This window comes from Podarcis filfolensis, assembly GCF_964270895.1.
Source record: "Podarcis filfolensis genome assembly, chromosome: 3".
In the NCBI taxonomy this organism is placed as follows: domain Eukaryota; kingdom Metazoa; phylum Chordata; class Lepidosauria; order Squamata; family Lacertidae; genus Podarcis; species Podarcis filfolensis.
In genome coordinates, this window is record NC_139606.1 from 20,234,801 (window position 1) to 20,260,453 (window position 25,653).

Genomic DNA, 25,653 nt, shown 5'->3' on the forward strand with positions numbered 1-25,653 from the left:
CTGTGTGTCACGATATGTTAGTGTGTCAGCTGCACTGTGCAGGTGTGTCACACAAACACTCCCTGCGCTCCTCCTGGGGCTAGAAAGGGTTAGGTTTGCTAGTAAAATTGAATTACTGTCTCGAAATGCAAAACTGAGTTACTGTGTTGTGAAACGATGAATGTCCTAAGAGTGTGTCACCAACACAAAAAATTTGGAAAGCTCTGTGCTAAGCAGTGCAATCCTATGCCTCTTTACTTGAATTATCCAATGGGGGCTACTCCCAAACTACCTTCGTGTATGCCAAAAGATGAAGTTGCAACACAACAGAACCAGAGTGTTCCCATCTTTGAATGCCAATCAGTTCTTTAGATGTTCAATAATTATATAGAATAGAGTCAAAGAAACACTCCAGAGCAAATGATACCAAAACTGTGTTATAATTACACAGTGGCTTAAGTTCAAAGGACTTCCCAGCAAACTTATGCCAGAAAAAAATAGTTAAGCCTGATACTTCAATCCAACTTGTAGTGGCCGCTTTTTTCCTTCGGTCTCTGAAAGATCATCTACCACATTCACCACCAGCACAAGGTGCCATTTTCACATGACACTAAACCCATAAGAAGGTAAGTAAGGTGAAACAAATATCCAAGTTACAGCTTCAACTGGACCAATTCAGATGACCCATTCACCAGAGAGCCAAAATGTTTAGAAGATGCTTTGTATACATAGTCAAAGCAGCAGCAGCAAAGCTCTAGAAGCATCTGTATATACTTAGCCCTTCTGAGCTGTCTTAGAAATATTACTGTTGCGCTATTAACCAATCTATAAGTATTAGATATTCTGGACTGCTTGATGACCAATGACACTTTGTAGCTTGCATAAAAGCAGACAATAGAGAAAAATCAGTGTAGCTATCCTTAAATGTCATGCATGCAAGTCTAAGCTCTTAATGTAAAAATGCATGTGACAAATTTAAGACATCCATTCGCCAAAGGTGAAGCTCCTCTAAGTGCATATTCTAATGTGGAAATATATTATGCGCCAATGTTAGGAATGTGGTTTAAAATCTGTTTTTCTGAAATTCAAACTTTCCAGAATCAACACCGAAAAGCTGCTGACAAAGGACTAAGCTGTGTGTTGCATGTTGTCACAAATAGTAAATATTACATAGTAAGATACACACAAAAATTACAGTGCTTTGGATCCAAACAGCTCATTGCACAAAAGGAAAGCATTTCTGTTTGTACAAGGAGATTTTCTCTAATAGCTGGCTTTCCTTCCCAGCTGCAGCTCCCTCACCTCAGCAGATCCCATCCCATAACTCTCTCATAACTCTCAGCAGTAAATTTTTGGCAGCTGCAAGGGGCTGAAGAACAAAGGAGGGATGGGAAAGTGCCACTGCACAACTGGAATGCACTCATGTTTCTTAAAATACAAGTCATTATTACTCCTGATAATCTGAAGGTGTGATAATTAAGAGATTGACACTGGGCAGTTGATTTAATTCTCCCATGGAGAGGGCACAGACAGACCACTTCACCATGTTAAGGGGGCTGGAAGCAGCCTACATTATTCTCCCCCATCTTGTACACACATTTCTTCTGCCAGCCATAAATATGGTTAATGAAAGTCACATTTCAAATTTTTACCGAAACTTTAAAAAACACGTTACAAAGAAATTGCATCTCATCAGTCTACTACTGTGAACCCAGCAGGATTTTTAGGATATTTAGCTTGAACTCATTCTTAGTTTCCTTAACTCATCATTAGATACCTGGCATGCCTGTGGCAAGACCCTGACCAAAAGCCAAAGTTGGATTTGCTGCCGCAGCTGCTGCAAGTGACTCTGCCTGCTGCCCTTGCTGACCCTGATTGGGAGTTAGAGGACGTTGACTTCCTCCAGTACGAAGAACCTACAAAAGACCAATGGCGACACTAATTGCTTAAAATGTGAAGTATAAAAAAGTAATATAGTATAAAAATGCTGGAACACGTTGTGCGTACTTTGGGGTTGTGATTTTTTTTAAAAAAACACACACCCAACAACAATGTATAAATAAGGTAAAGTAAGCAGGCATAGACTCGTTCAATGGAAGAATTATGACACAAGAAAACACACGTTTAAGGTGCTAGGCCTTCTGTAATTCAATAACACTGAAAAGTAGTTTAAAAATAGCAAGGAACCCAAAGTGGAGACATTTAGTAGGTTAAGCGTGGTGAGCAGGTTATCGTTTTAACAGTCTTTCTACCCACTTTCAGCCTGCAAATTTTAAATACTGAACATTTAAAAATGCAATTACTGTTAAACTGTAATTATGGAGTTTAGCGATATATTTAGAATTCAAACCTTTGCAGACAGCACTTGCCGGCCCCAAAATGTATTTAAGGGATTGTTAGCCGACAATGCAATGACATACTCCATTCATCAGTGCCTCTCCGCTTATGAAAATTCTTACTACAGCCTTTAACCATGGCTCCTTACTGTATTACCAGTATCAAGCATACTCAGTATGAACCAGGCTGTGCTCCTAACCTTCAATTTGAACCTTGTAGTGAGCAAGGTACAGTGGAACCTCAGTTTTTGAACTTAATCCATTGCAAAAGACCATTCCGACTTCTGTAACGTTTGAAAACCAAAGCGGAAGCCCCAATAAAATAGGGAAACTCAAAATGGAAGCCACGTGGGACGTTCAGCTTCGGAAATTCATTCAAAATCTGAAGCAGTTACTTCCAGGCTTTCGGCGTTAGAAAGCCTAAGCATTCGACTTCTGAGATGCTCGTAAACAGAGGTTCCACATTCTGGTACTGATTTTGCTATCGAAAGAACACACCCTGCAATTGCCCGTGTTTTGTTCTAAATATCCAAGTCAAATGCAAATTTCACTGGAGTGTATAACTAAGATTTTTTTATTATTATTTCATTTCAAATATCCCTAATGAATTTAAATAAGGACAATTTTGCTTGTAAGCAAAGCATAGCGCTAGTCTCACTATGCTGCAAGTTGAGATAATTTTACTATTATACTGTTACTGAACATATTGCAACTCATTGTCCAGAAAGTCATCCAACTCTTATCTCTGCTCACTGAAGCTTCATATGTGCTTCATGAGATATGGGATGGTATGCAACTCAAGTAACCACTGAACTTAATAAACATGACTAAGTTAGGTCCATTAATTTTACTGGGTTAACTCTTAGCTAAGTAAAACTTAGCCGAATTCTGCCCCAAGAATGCTTTTAGCTAGAAATCCACTGTTGTTCAATATGGCAGCTTTCCCACAATCTGGATGGCCCTGCCAAAATAAATACTTGTTATATTGTGTTCTAAAGTTCCTAAACATGGTGCCCCTTTTCAAGGCATACATGGCTGGCTTAACAGATTCTTTTTAGCGCAGTGGCTCTTGCAACTACTCTGTATCACACCTTTCTTGTTACCCAAGGCACCAGGCAACACTGCATATTACTCAAAACTAGGAGACAAGCTAGACTCCATGCCACCTTGCAAAGATAGGCCTGTTTTCATGTTCCAGCCACCCCGATTGCACCTAGCAACTGCATACTCTGGGAATGTAGTTTTTAAAGAGATAAAGGAAATGGTCTTGCCCTTATGTGGCTTGTGGCTGGAGGAGTGTATTTCTTCACAGGAAATTAATAGTGCTGGCCATCTTGGGTTCCAGATGTGCCTCCCTCTAGGGAACCCAAGCTTTGTCCTCAGGATTCCTTGAAGATGTTACCTACACTGAGATCCAGCGCCGAGGGCCTTCTGGTGGTTCTCTCATTGCGAGAAGTGAGGTTACAGGGAACCAGACAGAGGGCCTTCTCGGTAGTGGCGCCCACCCTGTGGAACACCCTCCCTTCAGTTGTGAAGGAAATAAGTAGCTATCCTATCTTTAAAAGACATTTGAAGGCTGTCAAGGAAGTTTTTAATATTTTATGCTGTACTGTTTTTAACATTTGATTGGGAGCCGCTCAGAGTGGCTGGGGAAACTCAGCCAGATGGGCGGGGTATAAATAATAAATTGTTGTTGTTGTTGTTGTTGTTGTTGTTGTTGTTGTTGTTGTTGTTGTTGTTGTTGTTATTACCTAGGGTGTCTGCATTGCATTATGCCACTGCATTGCTGACACAGACTGCTTTGTGGTCCTTGCTAGGTGGAGAAGTGAGAGTTGCAGTGGCAGAGCACACACAGTTTCTGGTCCACGCAGGACATGAAAAAGAGGTGGTGGTACTCAGCTGTCCTAAGGCAATGCTCCTCAACTACATTTCCTTCCGACATATGTGGGTAGAAGCAAAGTGGGGATGGGGTCAACAGGAGGCTTTTCCCTTCAGAGCCAGCACTAACGTTTTAAGCAGGTGGGAGGTTTAAGTAGGAGACATCCTGACAGCTTGTTTCATACTGGCCTCTCTGTTCCCTTCTCAACTTGGGCTTTGCTGATTTGTTGCTGTTATTTTGGCAGGCAAACTCGCAACACTTAACTCAGCTGAAGCCTGCCTACCCCAATAACAAAGCCAACTAAAAAGCAAAAGGAGAGGCCTGTCTTTCTAGTTATAAACTTTAAACTGACCTTTGTAGTTCAGAAGGCAAACTAAAATTTTAACCTGAATAGAGGCTTTCCCCCATCTCTGAGGGATGAGCTGCCCTCATCCCTCAGCGGAGAAAACTGATATCTGCATCATCTGATAATGAAATACACTGACAAAATTAAGCTTATGAACTGAATAGACTGCTGTCCAGCATGACATAAACTGTGCATTGTTAGATATACCATTATTTTTTATTCAACAATACGCATTGCATTCAATAAAACTGCATGAGCAGACAGATATATTAATTCTTCAGGTGTGTCCACCCAGCTTACCTGTTGCTGGCCTTGTTGTGCCTGTGACGCAGCCTGCTGATTGGCTGTGTTGTTTGCTGCAGCTGCTGCTTGCTGCTGAAACAAGTTGGCTGGATACACTCCCCAAGGAACTCCGTAATACTGAGGAGGGACCACTGCTGGCCCTAACAAAATGAAACAAATGGCTTTACATGCAAATATTTACAGTCTCTCCTCAAAAGCCTCGAGATCAGTGCTAACTCGGTTGTGTGAAAACCACACGCATAAACAAACCCAATATCCTATGCCAAAAAGGGAATCTCTGCACACATACCTGAAAGCACAACTCCTCCCCCAGGACAGATTTCCCCCCCCCCCCTGTAAATATTCCAAGAGGACCATTCTCACCCTCTGATCAGAAGAGGGAGGAAAAGAATTACCCTCCCACAGAGAAATAAGCAAGCACAGCAAAGAGACAAATAAGAAGGGGTATACCAACAGTGGAAGAGCTACCATTTAGCTAACACCTTTCTTCCTATATATAAAAAACAACCTACACCACTTAATATATTGGAAACCATCACTCAATCCTAAAGGCATTAACCCTGATTCAATTGTAGCCATGGGCAGTAAGTCATTTAAACAATACATGGCCCCATGCAGGGGTGCACCATGGGGAAAAAAAACACAAACAAAATATTACAAAAATACACTGTTACATATAAAAATGTTACATTGGTACAAAGTTGCAGGAGCCCTAAAGAGCCACCCCTGTAAGAACTAACAAACATGTTACTCCACTCATCTTCAGTACAGTGGTACCTCCAGTTGTGGACGGGATCCGTACCAGAGCTCTGATCAGATCCAGGTTTCTGCAACTGGAGGAACCGTTTCTGCACATGAGCATGGCGTGGTAGAGTGCTTCTGAGCATGCGCGCGCAGCGAAACACTTCTGGGGTTGCCGCTTTCGCAATCCGAAGTTTACGTTACCTGAGGGTAACGTAAGCCAAGGTGCTACTGTATATCTGAATTGGAAGTGCAACACAGAACCCCAACAATTCAGAGATCTTCTCCTCTCAGAGTTACACAAGCTCCAGAACTCATGTAACATGAGTGAGGAAAGGGGGGAAACTGCATGTGGTATATAGGAGACATGCAAAGACCGTTAACAGGAACAACCTGTGGTCCAAAGATGGTGGTAGTGTACAAACAGAGCTCTACTAAATTCCACAGAACCTCTCATATCATTTATGATTATCAGCACAATTTTTAAAAAAATCACTCCTAAACAAGAGCATTTTAAAAATGTTCTCCCATGCTCTCTCATGGCTGTGGTACTATGAAAATTAGCTATTTTATATATCTTCTAAACTGTTCGGATCATGCATGCACGGACTCAAAGTGCTAGGAAGTATAATCAGCCTTGCAATCTGCCACAATGCTTTATTCGCGCCCAGGGTGAACAGCATGCCAATTCCCCCAGGCAGCAAAACCATGCCTTAAGGTAGCTATTTAAGCCTCTAAGAAGGGGCAGATTTGCACATCCATGAGAGACTGTTGCCATCGCAGTTTGCCATCTCCTCATCCTTTAAGGGCTACAAGCTATTCAAGCCAGAATAAAGTCAGAGCCAAGTGTATAGGATACAGTGGTACCTTGGTTCTCGAACTGAATCCATTCCAGAAGTCTGTTCAACTCCCAAAACAGTTCAAAAACCAAGGCGTGGCTGCAAGAGCTTCCTGCACTCAATCGGAAGCCACATCGGACGTTCGGCTTCCGAAAAACACTCACAAACCAGAAAACTTACTTCCGGGTTTGCGGCATTCAGGAGCCAATTTGTTTGGCAACTAAGCCATTTGAGAACCAAGGCACCACTGTATATCTACTCCCACTTCTCAGTCGTACCTCAGAAGTCGAACAGAATCCATTCCAGAAGTCCACTCGCCTTCCGAAACATTCGAAAACCAAAGCGCGGCTTCTGACTGGCTGCAGGAAGCTCCTGCAGCCAATTGGAAGACACGGAAGCCCAGTCAGATATTCAGCTTCCAAAAGAACGTTCGAAAATTGGAACGACTCCAAAGGCGTTCAGGAGCCGAGGTATGACTGTATTTCAACCTTGTGCGTTTTTGATGGTTTATGCCCAAATACTAAAGTTTTCAAATTTCTAGAGAAAAAGAGATTGTTGTAATTAACTTGAGCGATGGTGGTTTCTTACCTGCTAATGTAGCTGCTGCAGCTAAGCCTGCTGCCGTGTATGGGTCAGCACCCGGTGGAGCAGCACTGATAATGTATGGGTTTGGCACAAAAGCAGCTGGAGCCAAGCCTGCCGAAAATACACCTGTTACAGTAACAAAAAGTTCAATTTCACCAAAAACAAGACACCACACAAACACACACACACCCCATTACATCATTCAAATTGTAAACGCATTAGCTTTAGAAATTTATGCCACCTCTTCTTGAAGAGGCTTCAAAAGGTAATTAAGACGAAAGTATCTCTCACTTCTCTCATTAACTGTCAGGTTCATGATCTACTTTAAGAAACGTTCATACCGTAGTCCCAAGTTACTGCTGCCATTTTTATAAAACTAAATTTATAAAACCAAATACATTTTTAAAATGTATCACACTGCCAGAACAGCAGCTTTTTAAATTATTATTACTATACCTTTAGAACTTCACTTTTAAGCAACGAAAAACTCCAAGTTTGTCAAAAGGTCTGCCCAAATTAGCAAGCTTTTAATTAAAAGAAAAGCAGCAATCATACACTGCCAGTTTTTTTAAGCTTGAAATTTAAGTAAATAAACTTGGGAAAATGTCTCACCTATGTGTGGTTGCTGTGCCGCTGCCAATGCGTATTGTTGCTGCTGAGCTGCTGTTAACTGCTGGACAGTGAGAGGGTTAGTCCTCTGAAAAAGCTAAGAAAAACAATTTAAACCTTTTAATTTTAGTAACAATCCCACATCAGAATTTAAAAACCAACTGTGTGTAGATGCATTCACAGGATTGTCCAAGATCCATAGCACTATGCATGAAGTTTAAATTCAGGCGTAATTCATTCTTAAGCAATATGACGGCAGAATTACACATTATAATAAGCATGGGACTACAGTAAAAAATAAAAAATAAAAATGGCAGCTCTGTGTTGCAAGCTTCTGATCTGTTAACATGCAGTCAAATATAGCCATGTCCTAAGGTTATCACATTTTTAGCTTCCCTACCAGTCAATGATGCAGAACTGATGTTGGGAACTAACCATGACTCCAGGACATAGGTAAGAACGTGGGAATAAATCTCTACGAAGCTGCAATTTTGAGTGGCAGCCTGTGATTGCCAAAATATTGTAGTTCCACCTTTTAATGTGGTTGTATAAAAACACTAACCTGCTGCTGTGAATTGTAATCAAAGAGTCCCACAGTAGCTCCTGAAGAGTCCATTTGTACCTGATTTCCAGGATAATCAAACTGCAGAGAATCAAGACCCACTTGTTCCATAGCATCCAAATTCTGAGATTCAGAGTTAGAAAATTCTTCCACCAGTGGCTTGTGGGTTGCAGGATTAGGAAGGGAAGCCAATCCTTCAGCAGCGCTTGGGTTCGGCCCCAGGCGCTCAGTTACTTCAGTTGGGGAGGCTTGCCGACTTCCAGGAGTACGACTGCTTAGGAAAAGAATGCAAAATAGATGTCAGCTTCATTGCTTAAACAACAGCATTTGTGAAAATGCTTCTTTAATTAGTATCAGCTGTAGTTGCCTGATCTAGGGGAAACAGCATACAGCTGGGCTGAATGGCGTTAACGGAAGAGTTTGAAATGCTGGGATTGTGTTTGGAAACTAAAAGAATTAGTCTCTATAACAGCAAGCTCAGGTGGTTAACTACAGCCCAATGAGGACTGATGGCCTTCAGGAGCCAGAGAATGTTAAAAGTCAACCAGAAAAGAAAGCTGGGAATAGGAGAGAAAGAGTGAATTGATCCCATATTGTAGCACTCCTGTCAGAAAGGATACCCTGCAACATTTTGTTGCAGGATGCTCTTATCACTAATTGTATCTGAAATGAATGGACAAATCTTGTGGACAGAACAGAGTGGTCTAATGGGGGGGGGACACCATTTAACACGGAAAGCAACCAAGTGCAGATGGTACAGAGACTGTAGAGAGGGAGATTAAGAAGAGCTGTTCTATCAGCTCTGCTGAGAAGTCAACTGCACCCTATTCTTCTTGCACTTCAACTGTGATCCAGCAACAGCCACTCCACCAGACTGCAGTATAGAGAGAGAGAGAGAGACTGTAATCAAGGCCTCTTCATCTGTTCACCTCGAAGACCACTGGCAGCCTTGTTTAGGGAAGTTTTTAATGTTTGATATTTTATTGTGTTTTTAATAGTCTGCTGGGAGCCGCCCAGAGTGGCTAGGGAAACCCAGCCAGATGGGCGGGGTATAAATATATTATTATTATTATTATTATTCTAGATGTCATCAGCCAGCCACCCAAAAGAGTTTCCTGCATAGCCCCTTCTTGCCCTTTTCAACATACAGAGGCCAAGAAGACCCTGGCAAAAGCTGTCCCTGCTCCAATAGGTCTCTAGTTTAAAGGAACAGAATTCAAACCTCCTCTATGTTGCTCCAGATGTGCCTAAACCTCTTACTCATGTCCCCACTGGAGATCAAGAATGTGCTCACCTTGGAGCTAGGGTTCTTTTAGATCCTTACATTGCCCCAGATATATTGCAGTTTTTGACACTGCTGGTAAAGCTGCCTCACCTGCCTAGAAATTTCCTTCAGCCAGTGCACACACATCAGAAGGCAAGTGAGGCTCTTGGGATATGGTAAAGAATCCTGTCAATTACATACGAGTGAAGATCTAAGCACATCAAATGCATGGAGAGGGGGAAAGAGAGGCAGGCCAGCAGCAAGAGTGATCCTGACTGGAGAGCATTAAATAGATGGATCTGGATAGACAACTTGTGCCCGCAAAGCAAAGCAAAGCAGAACAGGGATCAGTCAAGCATATTGCCACAGAGTAGACATGCTGGTGGCCCACGTAGAAGGATCGTTGAACAGGGAGCGGCCAAAATCATACCCACAAACTTCTAATACAGTAGTCAAACAAGCCAAAGTGAAATATGGAGACAGACTCTCCTATGTCCCCCAGCCATTTATTTGGCTCGCCAAGCATCTATGATGGCTTTAAGACAACCTTAGAACAGCAAAGCCTTTTGACTTGTTTTATAGCCTACACAAATAGAACTTTAAACTATTTAAAGATGACCTGTCTATTTAAGGTGAATTCAGAGAGAGAGAGAGAGAGAGAGAGAGAGAGAGAGAGAGAGAGAGGGTGCATGCAAGAGGCTGAGTATTATGCAAAATAGGAAGGTAGGACTTGAATCATCCATATGAAAATGAAACTCAGAATTTTTATTTCTTAAAAAATATACTTTGTATCTTTAGAAAAAATGTAAATGCCTACTTAAAATCTTTGCAGTCAGCATCCATTCCATTTGGCAAACCTCTGCCATTTATTTTAGTAACATCATCATCATCATCTCCTTGTTTAAGATCTCTGTTTTTGTCCTCCTCAAATGGAGAAGCCTTGCCTTTCTGGTCTCCTTTCTCAGGTCCATCTGTTTCAGCTTCTCTAGTGCCCTGAAGAAAAGAATGTTTGATTCTGAATTTGACAAAATGCAAGAGCACCACCACAAAACAATCTAATTCTATGTTATACTGCACACTGATTCATATAACACTCAGTAATATACCTTGATTGAGGAAGTTTCAGTCTTATACAAAACAAGCTGATGCATGAAAGCAAACTGCTGGGATAAACAGAAGGAACTGCTGGGCTTACCTGCAAAAGGTATTTTCCTTTGAATGAATTTTTTTTTAATCTCAGGTGGGATGTGAGCTCCCTCTAGCATCTGAGGACAGGATCACAGTTGAATCAGAGTTTTGCTCCCAATTGGCTAGGCCCCACAAGTTTACACAACTGTCCAAGTTGCATCCACCCAACATAAAAACAAGTAACACCAAAAAGAAACAAACTATTTTTCTCTGGTTATATTAGGAAATATTTTCAACTAATTCCTAATGATCCCTGGGGTGGAACTTGCCTCTTTCAAGCTGCCACATAATGGATCAACTCTTTCATCAAGCTATCCACACATTCCTGGTCAGTTACTGCCAGTCTAGAGTCCAGACCCCATGAGTGTATAGGTGAGATTCTTTGCTCTGGCAAAATGTTCTATTCAGCTGCAATCCTGCCTCCAAGCATTAGAGGAAGCTCAAATCCAACCTGAGAGCATCTTCACTCAAAGGAAAAAGTCCAACTTTTGCTAAAGCTGTGTAGCCCTTTTCATCTGTGGAAGAGCTGGTGATCTAAGAGAATCCCGTACACACAGAGGCAAGGAAATTTTTGCTGATTCACCTTCTGCCTTCTCCCACCTGTAGCCTCCTCCCACAAGGTTCAATAAGGTCTTCTGCCAACCTTTCAAAACTGATTTGGGAGAGGGGGACAAGCAGAAGAAAACTGGTAAAAATCAACTCCCCTCATGGAATCTCTGTATCTATCCCACTGTCATGAAGCTGTAGGATGTAACTTATTTTCATACCTATTATTTTTTCATTATTGACTGTTCTCCATAAATATGGAAGTGTTAAATAAAATACAACTTTCAGCTGAATACTAATAAAAATGTCAAATAGTTTATACCCTGGTGAACACATAGAATCTTAGAGTTGGAAAGGACCCAAGAGTTCATCTAGTCCAACCCCCTGCAATGCAGGAATCTCAGCTAAACATCCATAACAGATGACCATCCAACCTCTGCTTAAAAACCTCCAAGGAAGTAGAGTCCACCACCTCCCAAGGGAGTCTGTTCCACATGTGTAAAGTGTCCTATATGGAGTTTCTAAACACAGCTATTATTTGGAAGTAAATCATAAAGATTTCAATGAAACTGAATTTCATACAAGCAGAGACTCATGCGGTTATGCATACACAATTCTTGTCTACATATATGCTCAAATGCCCTACAGGAAATAATCATGTTAACACAAAACACTGCTTCCCACAGGTCAGAATGGGAACCAAAGTTTGCTAGTCCAACTTCTTATTAATACTGATTTGGAACCAGTGCGGTCTAATGGGGGATCCAGCTTAGGATGGTCTAATATTTTGTTGATGTAACCAAGTTACTTACAAAAGCTCCTTTTCTAAATCGGGAGTCCAATTTATCCGCTGGAGAAGAACTTAACACATATTCTACCATGCTCACGCCAAGGCCACCACTCTCTGATCGAGGAGATAAGACAGCATTCACTTCACTGTTTCCATGAAAAACATGTCCAGGCTTTCTCTGAACCATAATAGGCTGAGACATAGAGTGGTCTGTTTAAAAAAAAACAAAAAACAAAAATGTTACTTGCATGAATATATATAAAGTTTTTAAATACTTAAGTTAATGACACTTTGTTCAGTGAGCTTGTTTAGATCACTAAAGCATAATGAGTTTGATTCCTTCCCCCAGTAATTTCTTTCCCAAGTGATTTCTGACCATAAGTTCCTTAAATGCACATCACTTACGAGGTGCTCCCCAGGCAGTTTCTCTCCATTCATCACCAAGGAATATGCCTTTTTGTCCATCCTTTGCTGGATCATCTGGTTCCCAAAATTTTTTGGCAGGTAGCAGCTATTTAAAAAGGATATACCACAGTTAAAACTGGTTAATTTTCAGTTTATTTGTAAACTGGTGTTGACACAAACCTGTGGAACAGGCATGCTTTGCTTAACAGGAGGTGTTTAGGAGAGTGAAGCAGTGGTATAGCCCATTATAAGTGAACCTTGCTAAATTTAGTACTAGCATGCATTAGTACATAAAACTTTAGAAAAAGGATGGGAAACCTGTGGTCCTCCAGATGTAGTTCAGCTACAACTCCCATTATCTCTGACCTAGTGGCCTAGTCTGATGAGAGTCAAACAGGGTCATAGATTCCCACTTTACATAGTTTGTAATTAAGACTTCAACCCTATCTCCAGGTACCTGATTTAAGAACATCTAAATTAAACAGGACAAAATGCACAGAACTGCAGCATTACAGGTTAGTTCCTTACCTATCCAAACTGAAATACATTTTAATGAAAATCAAACCAGAAACATGTCTAATACATATTACACTTCAGCACCAGAATACATGCCTGATACCTGCTACTTTAGGGCCATGGAGAATGTAACACCTATAAAAAGCTCCAAAAAAATAAAGATGCACTGGTCCCTTCAGCCAAGGCTGCTTCCGAAGGATTATTTTCCATTCAGACATAAAACTTGTTTGTACAAAGTGATCTATGCTACTCTTTGTCAGGTTGCAAATGGCTGCAATTCTCAGCATTCACTCATTAAAAGTATGTAAACTGATCTGGCTTTCAGGCAATATTTGAAATTCAGTTAGCATCTTTTTCTATATAGACCTGGGGTTTCCAAGTAACTAATTCAAAAAGGGTGGGGTGGGATGATTTGATCACCCTGGATGAATCTAAACTGCTAGCACTCAACATGCAGCCCTTTCCAAGCAAGTCTCTAAAATCAAAAGTCAGAGATATGGGGCAGCAGTAAACTTATGAGTCCTGTCAGCAGAAGCTGTGTGACAGGACGAGGTTTGCACAATAGGGTTTTCTCACCTCCTGGGGGGGTGTCAAAACAATCACTTTAGCACAACACTGAATTCCTTACACTGAGCTTTATTTAGCATTATCATTCTGTATAGACATGAGGTTTCCAAGTTACTAATTCTAAATCCAGGAAAATATGTCAGTTATTTCAATACATTAAAATGTTCCGGTTTAAAGAAAAAATACTTGCTGGAACCCTGTGCATGTGTCCAACTGAAACAGATGCCATTCTGCATAATATACGCAATGTTTGCTTTCTCTGAGTGCTTGCCAATATTAACAGTACCTCATTTAAAACTGATATACCTCTACTCAGTAATTTTCACGTAAGCATTCCAATGAACTGAGGAAGAGCTCTAGGTTCGTTTAAAAGTGTAGAACAGGAAGCAAAAGGTGAAGATATTAGTACACTTTAGTATTTCACCTTTGCCACAAGCACCAGAATATTTGGAGACATGGTACTATGATTTCGGATCTTGAAAACTGTGGCTTGAAGAACTCAAGTTACTGATAGCTTTGAACACTAGCTTGACACACAGAATCAATCCTTCATCAGATGATGAACTTTCTAGAAAAACTCAAGTCTTGCCAACGCATTCTCTCCCACAATGTATGTGCTATTTGTGTTAAGGCTTTCGTGCCGAAAGTACAATGGAAGACTCAAAGTGTACTTGCATAAAAGGTGACTTGAAAATTCCTCCAACAACAGAAGATACATATCCTAAATTGTGGTTCTTTTAAGTGATGCCAAGATTAACAGAGCAGTGATTTATAAATTCTTGCGACAATCCATTCCATACATTTCAATTAAAGTTATTTACCTCTCCCATTCCCCGAGATTCTAGTGCAAGAGCTTGAAACTCATGATTCATTTCATCCACAGAGCGAACCTGGAGAAAATAAAAATAAAAATTAGATTTCACTTGAAAGCTATGTGTTATATTTTTAAAATTTAGAAGTAGTTTCCAAATTGTTATGCCCCTGTTCACTATGCCCCATTTTTTATTAATTGAACTTCCTTGGTTGAAGAGAAACAGACAATTCTCTTGAATATTCACTTGGTGAATGAAAAGAACTATGAAAAATATTTGAAAGTACATTATTTAGTCACCATGAACTGCTGGTATAATACCCAAATAAGTAAAACTGATGTGATAAACTTCCTAAGTAATTTATTTCAGGCAGATACTAAGCACTCTTAAAAAGGAAAAGCTTACAAGAACAAATAAGAAAGATGAACCTTACAACAATAAGAAATGCCTTGATAAAAACAAAAAGCACCGAAAACATGATTTATCATCTCTCCCACAACCCAAGCATGCCTTAAATATATTAACTAATATAAATCATCATAGTACATTTTAAATCCCTTGTTTGCATCCATTTGTATCCTTCTACAACCAAAAATAGCCATTCAATTTTCAGAAGAGTCTTTGAAACCATACCTAGCTTTGCAAATATGCTAGCAGTTTTACTACTGCACCACTAGAGTGCAAGAGGAGGGGCAGCAAATTTGCCTGTCCTCCTATTTCCAGCAACCTTTCTCAACCTGTGGGTTCCCAGATGTTGTTGAACTACAACTCCCATCACCCCTAGCTAGCAAGGCCAGAGCTCAGGGATGATGGGAGTTGTAGTCCAACAACATCTGGGGACCCACAGGTTGAGAACCGCTGCTTACAGCCTTCCCCAATCCCCAGCACAACCTTCCAGGCTGTTCTGAACAGTTCTCCCAACACCCTGACACCTTGGAGCAGATTTTCAGAGGGAAAGTAGGGAAAGCTGCTGTAAATTGCCTCCTTCCTATTCCATTAGTACAGGCGTCCAATGGATCAAAAGCTCTTCCACTAACCAAACAGCACAACTGGATTCAACTTACTGGCTACCTCTGTGACATTCAAATGTTAAGGAACATCAGTGAGCAGATATATATTATTTTAAAAGCAAGGACCCAAGACTCAAAGCTCTGCTGATTAAGTAAATTTACTACTGGGTTTAAATGTTACACAAATCAAATCAATGTTTTATAATCAAATTGTTGCATTATTAGTGTATTTTCAAAACACCAAATTAAATTCGGAGTTAACAGTAATCAACGAAAAAAAGTCTAAAACCAGAATGCCTACAATTGCCTGTATAATGAAAATTAAAACCTGAATACACTGATTCTCATTAAAAAGCATTTTAGTAAAGTAGTCATCTTCTATTCTATCATTATAGAAAACCTGCTGCCCAGTCATGCAAAAAATACTGGTTATTGTTGCTGTTGCTATTATAACACAACATAGAGTTAATGTCATCATTTTGAACTTTGAGCTCCAGGTGAAAATGCTGACAGTGCCCCCACTACTAGCTTGGAGAACAATGGGCACAGAGAACTTGAATCAAAATCTGAAGGAGACATGGGCTCTATTGTCCATTTCCAGAGCAGAAACTCCACCTCTTGAGATAAGGAACTGGATCTCTAGTTGATGTCTCTGGTTGAGCCCCAAAATATGGTGAAGAAGGATACTGATTTATATTGCTCGACCGGCAAACACCAAGACACGTAAAGGATTTGCTACAATGATGAAGGAATCAGAACTGAGCTAAAGAAAGGAAAGCATGTGTTCAAAGGACAACCCTATATGAGGTGCGAGAGAACAGATCATAAAGTTAGCTCCTGAAACAAAGAAGCTAGAAGGAGGATGACATGACATGAGTAACATTAGGAGAAGTCTTAAAAAGATAATCAACACAGAGTGCTGCCTTTTCTCTTCATAAAGAGCAAATCTGAACTGCTAAGATCCACTAGCTGTTTGATCTACCCATCTCTAAACAAGTGCAGGTTGCTGGTTGTGGTTTGTTGGTGAATACCATAACACCCTGTATGCAAGGCAGTGAAAGCACCCTTTTCAATATTTACAATTGGAAAATGTAATTTACACGTTGACCTAACACAAGCTGCACAGCAGTATGCTCTTGTTCAACGTTCCAGGCAGCCAGCCATGCCTTCCCCGAGATACTCCATTCCACTCTCCCTCCTCCATTGTTTTTCCCTTCTCAGGCAGAAAGATTTAGCATTCTGTGCCAGCCACGCATGCCCCATCCCGCTGTGTTAAGGCTTTTTGTAATTCTGCAAAGTTCAGAGTTCGCCTGAGCATACCAATACCTCTCTTAGTCACTACTGGTGCTGTCTTGGCTACATAGGCAACAGAACTTGATGAATGAGTTCGCTATTAGTATACAGAAACAGGGTTACATACAAAAATATTGCAGTGCAACTGCTGGAACCCACCTCATGGTCAAGCGTGGATATCTAATCATCATCATCATCTACTGGAAGAAGCAATTACAGCACCCTAGTTTGTAACTAAGTAACTTTAATGAGGAACATAATCCAAACTTTCTAGCTGTGCAACCCACATGATTTCCCTAGAGTTTGCATAGGTTTAGACACTTGGGAGCAAATTTTGAGATTCAGGATTACTGTTTAGAGCCATGCATGGACACTTCATTTGAAGACTTTACAGAAGCACTGGCTATATTACTGGGCAGAATTTTTGATGATTTTTTTTTTTTTACTTGTGAAGCGTGGTCAACACTGTTCATACATTCTAATTTTTACTCGATGATGTGTCATTAACACAACTTTCAAAATCAGATTTTTTTATCCTGCTTTTACATAAAAGCATGTTTTAACATAGGGGTTAGATAGAGGTTCATAATTTGCTTTATGGCTGACAGCCAACATTATTCACCCTCACAGAAGACCCACTTAAATCACAAAACTAATGTTGACTTATCATTCTACGTTTACTGCATCCAAGACAGACATGAACTCTGAAAACTAACTACAGTGGTACCTTGGTTTGCAACCGCTTTGGATTACAACCGCTTTGGATTACAGCCACGTCAAACCCAGAAGTGTGTGTCCCTTTTTTTGGATTACAACCCATTTTTTTATTATTACAGTGGTACCTCGGGTTAAGTACTTAATTCGTTCCAGAGGTCCATTCTTAACCTGAAACTGTTCTTAACCTGAAGCACCACTTTAGCTAATGGGGCCTCCCGCTGCTGCCGCACCGCCAGAGCACGATCTCTGTTGTCATCCTGAAGCAAAGTTCTTAACCCGAGGTACTACTTCTGGGTTAGCGGAGTCTGTAACCTGAAGCGTATGTAACCTGAAGCGTATGTAATCCGAGGTACCACTGTACAACCAATTGGGGGGGAGGCCCCATTGGCGAAAGCACACCTTAGGTTACAACCTGCTTTGGCTTACAACCGGACCTTCGGAATGGATTATGGATGTAAACCAAGGTACCACTGTACAATGCTAGGACCTAGCTCAATAAAAAAAATTAAGAGCACTAAACAGATCCATGCAAGAAAGTAAGTTTTACCCCAGACTACAATCACCTTTATATAGTAAAAACAACAAATATTAAAAATAATGAACTTTTCTTAACTTTGTTAGGAAAAATCAAAGCAAGACAAAACCTTTTAAAATCAAGGATTCTTAGAAAGACTGCATTCCAAAGGTATGCATCAGTATGCAGAAAAAAAGTTATTTGACAAGTCAATTATTTCACTCTTTGTCTTCTCTTGAAACACTAAATTCAGAATCAACTTTGTGTCCTTGGTTACCATGTCATGTTCCAGAAAGCATGGTGCCTTTTGCACTCTCTTTATTCTAAATATTTCCAGCACTCTGCAAGATACAAACAATTTGCATACCAAAGGAAAAGCCAAAAGCATGCTACAGTAATGAGAATAAATAGGAAATGTGATCTGCAGGACTATAGAACAGTAATTCATTCTATCTGCTAAGCTTACTTAAGCAACCAGAGAGCTGGTGAGGAACCTTAGAGCCAAGGCTGGAATTTGGCCCCTCTACATGACCCTTGTATATCTCCCCAGGAAACCTCACCAGTTCCACTTCACACCAAACATTTCTGCCTAGCTGGAATGTGTCCTTGAACTCCAATACAGTAGTACCTCGGGTAAGTACTTAACACGTTCCGGAGGTCTGTACTTAACCTGAAACTGTTCTTAACCTGAAGCACCACTTTAGCTAATGGGGCCTCCTGCTGCTGCCGCACCGCTGGAACACGATTTCTGTTCTCATCCTGAAGCAAAGTTCTTAACCTGAAGCACTATTTCTGGGTTAGCGGAGTCTGTAACCTGAAACGTATGTAACCTGAGGTACCACTGCACTGCCTTTTGCTTCTCTGGATGGAGGACAGAGCACTGTGTGAAGCACCTTGCCTCCTGTGCAAGGGCAAAATGTACATTTATTGCTCTACATACTTTTGCCTCAAGACACGCCCACCACTGAAAAATGGCCCTCAGAATTTTGTCTAGAAGGGAATATGATCCTAGAGAACAATCAATTCTGATCTCTACAAAGCTCTTCATAGGAAATAATTTATACAAGATGTCCTATTCAGAAGTGTAGTTGTTCATGCGGCCATAGATGTTTTTGCAGGAACCACACAATTACAATGGAAAAAACAATTTCCTCTACAGCAAGAAAGTTGAAGATGAGTACCCCTGAGTTATCGAGCCATTACAGACCTATCAGGTATTAGCAAAGAAACTCTTTTAGGAGTATAATCCTGAATTTAAAGAAAAAATTATTCACATCTTGAGTAGGTAAACTCAAAGCAGCAGCAGCAAGCTGTACTTGAATTGTTCCAGAGACTAAAGGAATCTCTCTAAAATGTCAACTACAATAAACAAGGCATGCTGAAACAAAGTACGAGAAAGGGTGGCATTCAACTAAGTTTTATGCAGGTACAGCCACTGAATTTAATGAACATGACTAAAGGTAAATCCAGAGTTCAGTGTACAGATCATGTGGCTGTAGTCTACATGTTATGCTGTACCACTGGGATGGCGGGCCTGTGGCTCTCCAGACTACATTTCCAACAGCCTCAGTCAGTATAGCCAATGGTCAGGGATGACAGAAGTAGGCCCAACAATATGTGGAGGGTTCCCTACCCCTGCTGTACACATAAAACTCTAAATAAAAACGTCAGTCCAACTTACAGACATCAGGGTAGACAGATGCAACCCCAGATGTGGCATCGCGAGTCTCCAAAGCATTAGAAAAATAACATTCAACAGGATGCAAGATTGTGTACAATAAGCTTATAATGTAGGTGTTATTACTGAGATTCAGTGAATCAGCAACAGTTAGCCATGGCTAAGTATCATTCAATGGAAATTAATCATGATCAATTTATTCTGTACTGAATGTAGGATATAAGTGCAACAGGCAAGATTACATGCAAAATTCATTTTTAATTTCATCCTGTCACTTTTCTTTGATTTGTCAAGATGAACCACTTGGTACCACCAAGCCACCTGCCATGAAATCTAATACTTTAAAAACTACTAAAAGTATCCCTGAGGGGGAAAATACTAGGTACTTTCATATTAATGTGTATCACGCCTTAAGCCAGTTACACTGAGAAGTTTAACTTCCAACAGCCATGATTAAATGCTGTGCTTATGATAAATTAACCTATACATATCTTTCTGAAAGATATGAGTTAAAGGGGGGGGGGACTATAAGCAAAACACAAATAAGCTACCTACCGAATGATCTACATGAATGCTATCTCCTGTGGGCCGACGGTGCTTACTGAAGTAGCCACTCAGTTGCTCACCAGCCTGCCTCTGGAAGACATATCCAACTGTGGCATCATCCTGAGACCATCCACTGAAGGGTACCTGGACACTGGAAGCACCTGACACTGCAGATGTAGGGATGGAGTGAGGATTGGTTCCACCTGAATTGGGCCCTGAAGTTGTTCCACCTACTGTTCCAGCTGAGGTAACCCCTTGTTCAACCCCTCTGGTTTCCTGACCAATGTTCACATGCATCATTCCTCTGGTCTCCTGCCAGGACACTTCATTCATACCTAGGAGGACACATGTAATTTCATACCATGTAGAAACCTAAAAAGAAAAAGGATTGATAACGTAAAAGGCTTTCCACAGAAGGAGCGTAAAATATGCAGTTCTTATAATTAGGATTTCAAAACTAAAAATCCAAACTATAAGGAACAGGGAGTTTGCTCTGAAACACTGGCTTCACTTTGGAAGCCCAACACAAAAGTCTGACGTTACCCTAGAAACAGGTATAGGCAAACTCGGCCCGCCATATGTTTTTGGACTACAACTCCCATCATCCCTAGCTAACAGGACCAGTGGTCAGGAATGGTGCGAACTGTGGTCTCAAAACATCTGGAGGGCCAACTCTGCCTATGCCTGCCCTAGAATATGTAAGGTAATATACTAAAAATGTTCTAATCCAGCTGCCTGTCACTCTTCTAACCAATGCTTTTCGGTGGGGGTACTTAAGGGTATGTTTTACCAACCTTTTTTCCCTAGAAGAAAAGCACTAATTAAAAGTGCGGCACTTAGTGTAACAACTTCGTGGTGAGTACCGGTACCTTTTTTCTAGAAGAAAACCACTGCTTTTAACTATTCTTCCAACAAGCCATACCTTTCAAATCAGGAACTCAAAGTAGTTACTCATTCACCATGTATCAATAAATGAAAATTAAACCTCGCTCTCCTCTCCGCATCGGAGCCTAAGAGCACTAAAGGATTGGCATGCCAGTCAACTACAGTGGTACCTCGGGTTAAGAACTTAATTCGTTCCGGAGGTCCGTTCTTAACCTGAAACTGTTCTTAACCTGAAGGACCATTTTAGCTAATGGGGCCTCCCGCTGCTGCTGCGCCACCGCCGTGCGATTTCTGTTCTTATCCTGAAGCAAAGTTCTTAACCCGAGGTACTATTTCTAGGTTAGCTGAGTCTGTAACCTGAAGCGTATGTAACCTGAAGAACCACTGTACTGACCTTGGTTACATAGTTCATAAAGCCATAACACTGATGAATTGGTCTGCTGCTTACTTAGTGCAACAACAAAACAGGCTTCTGCAACAGATGCCGTTGCTTTATTTGTTTCAAATTATTTTCTTTTTAATTTTGTAACTGTAGTCTGTTCAAAGATAAAAGTCAAGAAGTGGGCTGTATTCAAGGAAGCAGAGTTTCACTGATGCAGCGGCACTTCTATTTCCACTCCCCACACCACACTACAAAAAACCTACTTTGAAGAGTCTCCAAATCCCCCTGAGCCAATTCTGAGGGGGGGGGGGGTCTGCAGAGGAAATGTGTATTTGCAATGGGAGCGTTGGATACTGCCCACTGTTCAGTAAAGCACTCACCTTTATACGAATCTTTATTCCAAATGGACTAAAATTTTCAGAAATGACTGATTTTTTTTTAAGAAGTAATAAAATTAGCTTTTTATTGTATTTTATCTCACACAAAACAAATGTGAAAGTAAGAGCATAGGGAACATGTAAATCTCCTTTTTCTGGAATTACTAAAAGGGAACCGCGATAGACCAAAATTAATAAAAAGACACCTATAGAAAAATCCTAGAAATCCATGCTTAGTGATTTAGACCGAGGGTAGGCAACTACCAGCCTGCAGGTCAAATCTGACCTATGGTATACAGTGGAACCTCGGAAGCTGAACGCCTGTAAACTCAAATGTTTCGGCTCCAGAACGATCAAAAAATGGAAGTGATTATTCCGTTTTTTGAATAATTTTAGGAAGCCGAAAGTCCGGTGTGGCTTCCGATTGGGTGCAGGATGCTCCTGCAGCCAATGGGAAGGCACACCTTGGAAGTCAAACGTTTTGGAAGTCAAACGGACTTCCGGAACAGATTCCATTTGACTTCCAAGGTACGTCTGTATATGGATCTGGCCCACAGTCTTTTCTACCAAGTAAACATTAGGACTAACAAAAGCTGTGGAAACTACCAATTTATGACTAACCCCATTGCATGCAAATTATTTCACCACTAAAAGTTCCATCCTATTTCGGCAGACCTCTTGCCAAGTTCTTCCTACCATCAAGAAATTTCTACTCATGTTAAATTAAAATCTACCCTCCTGTAACTTAAGTCCATTATAGTTAGTTCTGTTCTATAGGACAGATGAAAACAAGTCTTTGCCTCTTGTGCTATCATCATGTTCTCTTCCAAATACAGTGGTGCCTCGCAAGACGAAAAGAATCCGTTCCGCGAGTCTCTTCGTCTTGCGGTTTTTTCGTCTTGCGAAGCAAGCCCATTAGCGGCTTAGCGGATTAGCGCTATTAGTGGCTTAGCGGGCTTAGCGGATCAGCTGATAAGCGGCTTAGCGGATCAGCTGATAAGCGGCTTAGCGGATCAGCTGATAAGCGGCTTAGCGGATCAACTGATAAGCGGCTTAGCGGCTCAGCTGTTAAGCGGCTTAGCGGCTCAGCTGTTAAGCGGCTTAGCGGATCAGCTGATAAGCGGCTTAGTGGATCAGCTGATAAGCGGCTTAGCGGCTTGGGAAAAAGGGGGGGGAAGGAAAAAAACCCCGCAGGAACTCACAAGACATTTTCATCTTGCGAAGCAAGCCCATAGGAAATTTGTTTTGCGAAGCACCTCCAAAACGGAAAACCCTTTCGTCTAGCGGGTTTTCCGTCTTGCGAGGCATTCGTCTTGTGGGGCACCACTGTAAACATACCCTGTTATTTCAACTTTTCTTCAAAGGACATTTTCTGATCTTCCTAACCACCTCTAAGCCCATTACAATTTGCTTACATCTATCTTCAAATGCAGTGCCCAAGACTGGAGAATTACAAATGAGGTCAGAATAAAGTGCAGCCACTTTAAGACTTGGAAATTATAGTTCTATTAAAACAGCCTAAAAATAGCATCAGCCTTTTTTGCAGCCCCACATGTTGACTTGTGTTTAGCTTGTGATCAAATACAATCCTGAAATCCATTTCACATGCATTATCCTCAAGTCTGGTACTCAATATTCTGTACTCAATATTCTGCACCTGCTTATTTGTTCTTCTTTTGTGTAATAGCAAAATTTTGCATTGGTTTCTGTTGATTTTCCTGGAAAGTCTCAGTCCAGATTCACATTAATTCTGAATTTTATTCCTTTCCTCTGTGGTGTCACCTATTCCTACCAGTAGGGTCATCTGCTGCAAATATGATCAGGATCCTTCTACCTGTTCATCTAAGTCACTGCTGTTTAAGTTTCATAAAATGTTGACAAGTTTTGATTTCATAAAATGTTTAGGTTTCATTAAAATGTAGACGAGTACCAAGACCGAGCTCTCACTCAAAATTCTCCCTCCAGTTTTTTCTGGCATGGTGTACTCAAGAGACTAGTTTTCCAACAATATCATTATCTAACTCACATTTACCCAGTTTCCTAACTAAAATGTAACGAGAAAAATATACATTACATCCAGTTTTCCAACACCCTTTAAGCTAATAAAGAGAAAAATGAAGTTGTGTGGCAGAATTTATTATTGTTAAACCTATGCCACATTCTACAAACCACTACATTATTAACAAGGCACTTACTAGTTAATGGCTTTATAATTTACTCTAATATCTTCCCTGATATCAAATTCAGACTGGTTTGTGGTTCCCTAGATTCTCTTCTCCAACCATCCCTTTCTTAAACTGTCTCAATCTCCAGGATTTTGGCAACTCACGTTATTAGAATTTATCAAATATGGCAGAAAGAAGTTCTAAGAGTGCATCAACAAATTATTTTATTAGTCCATGATGCAATTATCTTACCCAGATCAAGGGTTCAACTGGCCCAACATTTTGTTCCCAACAGTGGCCATCACATGCTCCTGGGAAACTCACAAGCTGGGCATGACAACAAGCAGCTCCTGCAAGCTCAACCCAGCCACTAGCCCCTATTGTTTGTCACCTAGCACCTAGAACTTAAATGTTGGTAGTTATTTTGGGCTAAACCATGTCTTTTCACGCTACATTAACTAGCCTACCCTCCTTCCACTTCCCCATCCTCCTAACGCAAAGCCAAGAGGCGTTGGGAAGCTTTTGCTTCCATTTTTAGCTCATTTCAACTGTCAACTACAGTGCCATTCTAACTAGGAAGTGCAGTTACCATTATCTATTGTTGTAGTTTAAACAATTCAGCTTCACAAACTACAATGTAAAGTTGGCTTATTTTAACCTAACTCCACATTGTTAAGAGTTCGAAGAAAGGAAGAGGAAATGCACACGTGTGGAAGGGGGCTCAGCTAGTTCACATAGTACTAAACAAGGGCTAGTGCTAAATCCATTATTAGGATCAGCTTACCTGTTGAGTTTTTATCACAACTATTGTACTTTCCATTCAAGTGTTGAAGACCACTTGTTTCTGTTTGCATTGTCTCAAGTTCTTTTCCAGAAGGGAGCACTGTCACCTACTCAAGGAAAACACTCATTCCCAAATGCAGGCAAGCCTCTCCACTGGCAAAGCCCAGGCACTAGAATCCAACCACTGTTACTGCCGGCCAAACACTCAAGCACTTTTGCCTTATCAGATCACAGCACAGATATATGAAGCTGACTGAACTGTCACTGCACACAAGAGTTCCACTACAATCCAAATGGGTTTGTTGCCAGAGTCACTGAAATCTCTCACCTCCACAGAGAGTTGGAAGGCCAGGAAAGAGTACTGGCAGAACACTGAACTGGCACCGCTCAGCTTTCTTGTTCCCTCAAAACACCTACTACTTGTGTGCCCAGGTCAGGGTGTTCCAGCTACAGGCTGCTTGCCTATTATTATCTCCACAGGTCCTCTCCCAATGGAACAAGACCTACCAACACACAGTACCACAAAGGAGATCCATGTCATTATGGTCAACTGTAAGCAGGATGCTCCCAGCTGTTCCTCTATGGTATGTTTTCCAAGCAGGCTCCTCACAGGTTATGTGCGAAAGTTATGTCAAAAGTGAATATATTCCTAAATGGAGTGTCTTAAAGGTGCTAGTGCTATGACTTTCCCATGTGCATTGTTCCTTTCTTATTCGGGATTGGTAGCTAGGGACACCTTTTCCATCCCCAGATGCAATCTAGCTTCAGCTGGACTCAGGGTGGGACACGTAGCTTGCTACCAGTGGCCAGAGCCAGAGACCCTCTACTCTCTGATCAATCAGGTTCCCAGGATGGCAAAAGGACATGCCACTCAGGGTGCTGTGGGGTAAGTGCTGATACAAGGGTGTATAGAAGCACCCAGTTTAGAGGGGGAAAGCATCAGTCAAAAGGTGTACGGGACTATTCAGTGCTCATGCATATTGGTTCAGATGTTCCTGAATGTCAAAGTCCCTTTCCTTTTCTAGTGATACCTGGA

General features: G+C 41.0%; 1 protein-coding gene across 43 annotated transcripts in view; it reads right to left on the bottom strand.

Moving 5' to 3' along the window:
• PUM2 (pumilio RNA binding family member 2) overlaps window positions 1–25,653 on the bottom strand; it is a 59,813-nt gene that overhangs the window by 29,207 nt on the left and 4,953 nt on the right. For 6 of the 43 annotated variants that reach the window (XM_083607116.1, XM_083607126.1, XM_083607114.1 and 3 more), the window contains exons 2-10: window positions 14,277–14,345; window positions 12,373–12,478; window positions 11,990–12,177; window positions 10,261–10,436; window positions 8,180–8,453; window positions 7,621–7,714; window positions 7,012–7,134; window positions 4,841–4,983; window positions 1,757–1,895 (exon numbers count right to left, since the gene is read on the bottom strand). In XM_083607116.1, the coding sequence (XP_083463242.1) occupies window positions 1,757–1,895; window positions 4,841–4,983; window positions 7,012–7,134; window positions 7,621–7,714; window positions 8,180–8,453; window positions 10,261–10,436; window positions 11,990–12,177; window positions 12,373–12,478; window positions 14,277–14,327 (1,294 nt within the window). In that variant the 5' untranslated portion in view covers window positions 14,328–14,345. Of the gene's footprint in view, window positions 1–1,756; window positions 1,896–4,840; window positions 4,984–7,011; window positions 7,135–7,620; window positions 7,715–8,179; window positions 8,454–10,260; window positions 10,437–11,989; window positions 12,178–12,372; window positions 12,479–14,276; window positions 14,346–20,034; window positions 20,398–25,653 lie in introns of those variants that run through there. The other 37 variants (XM_083607127.1, XM_083607117.1, XM_083607115.1 and 34 more) reach the window with 21 other exon arrangements.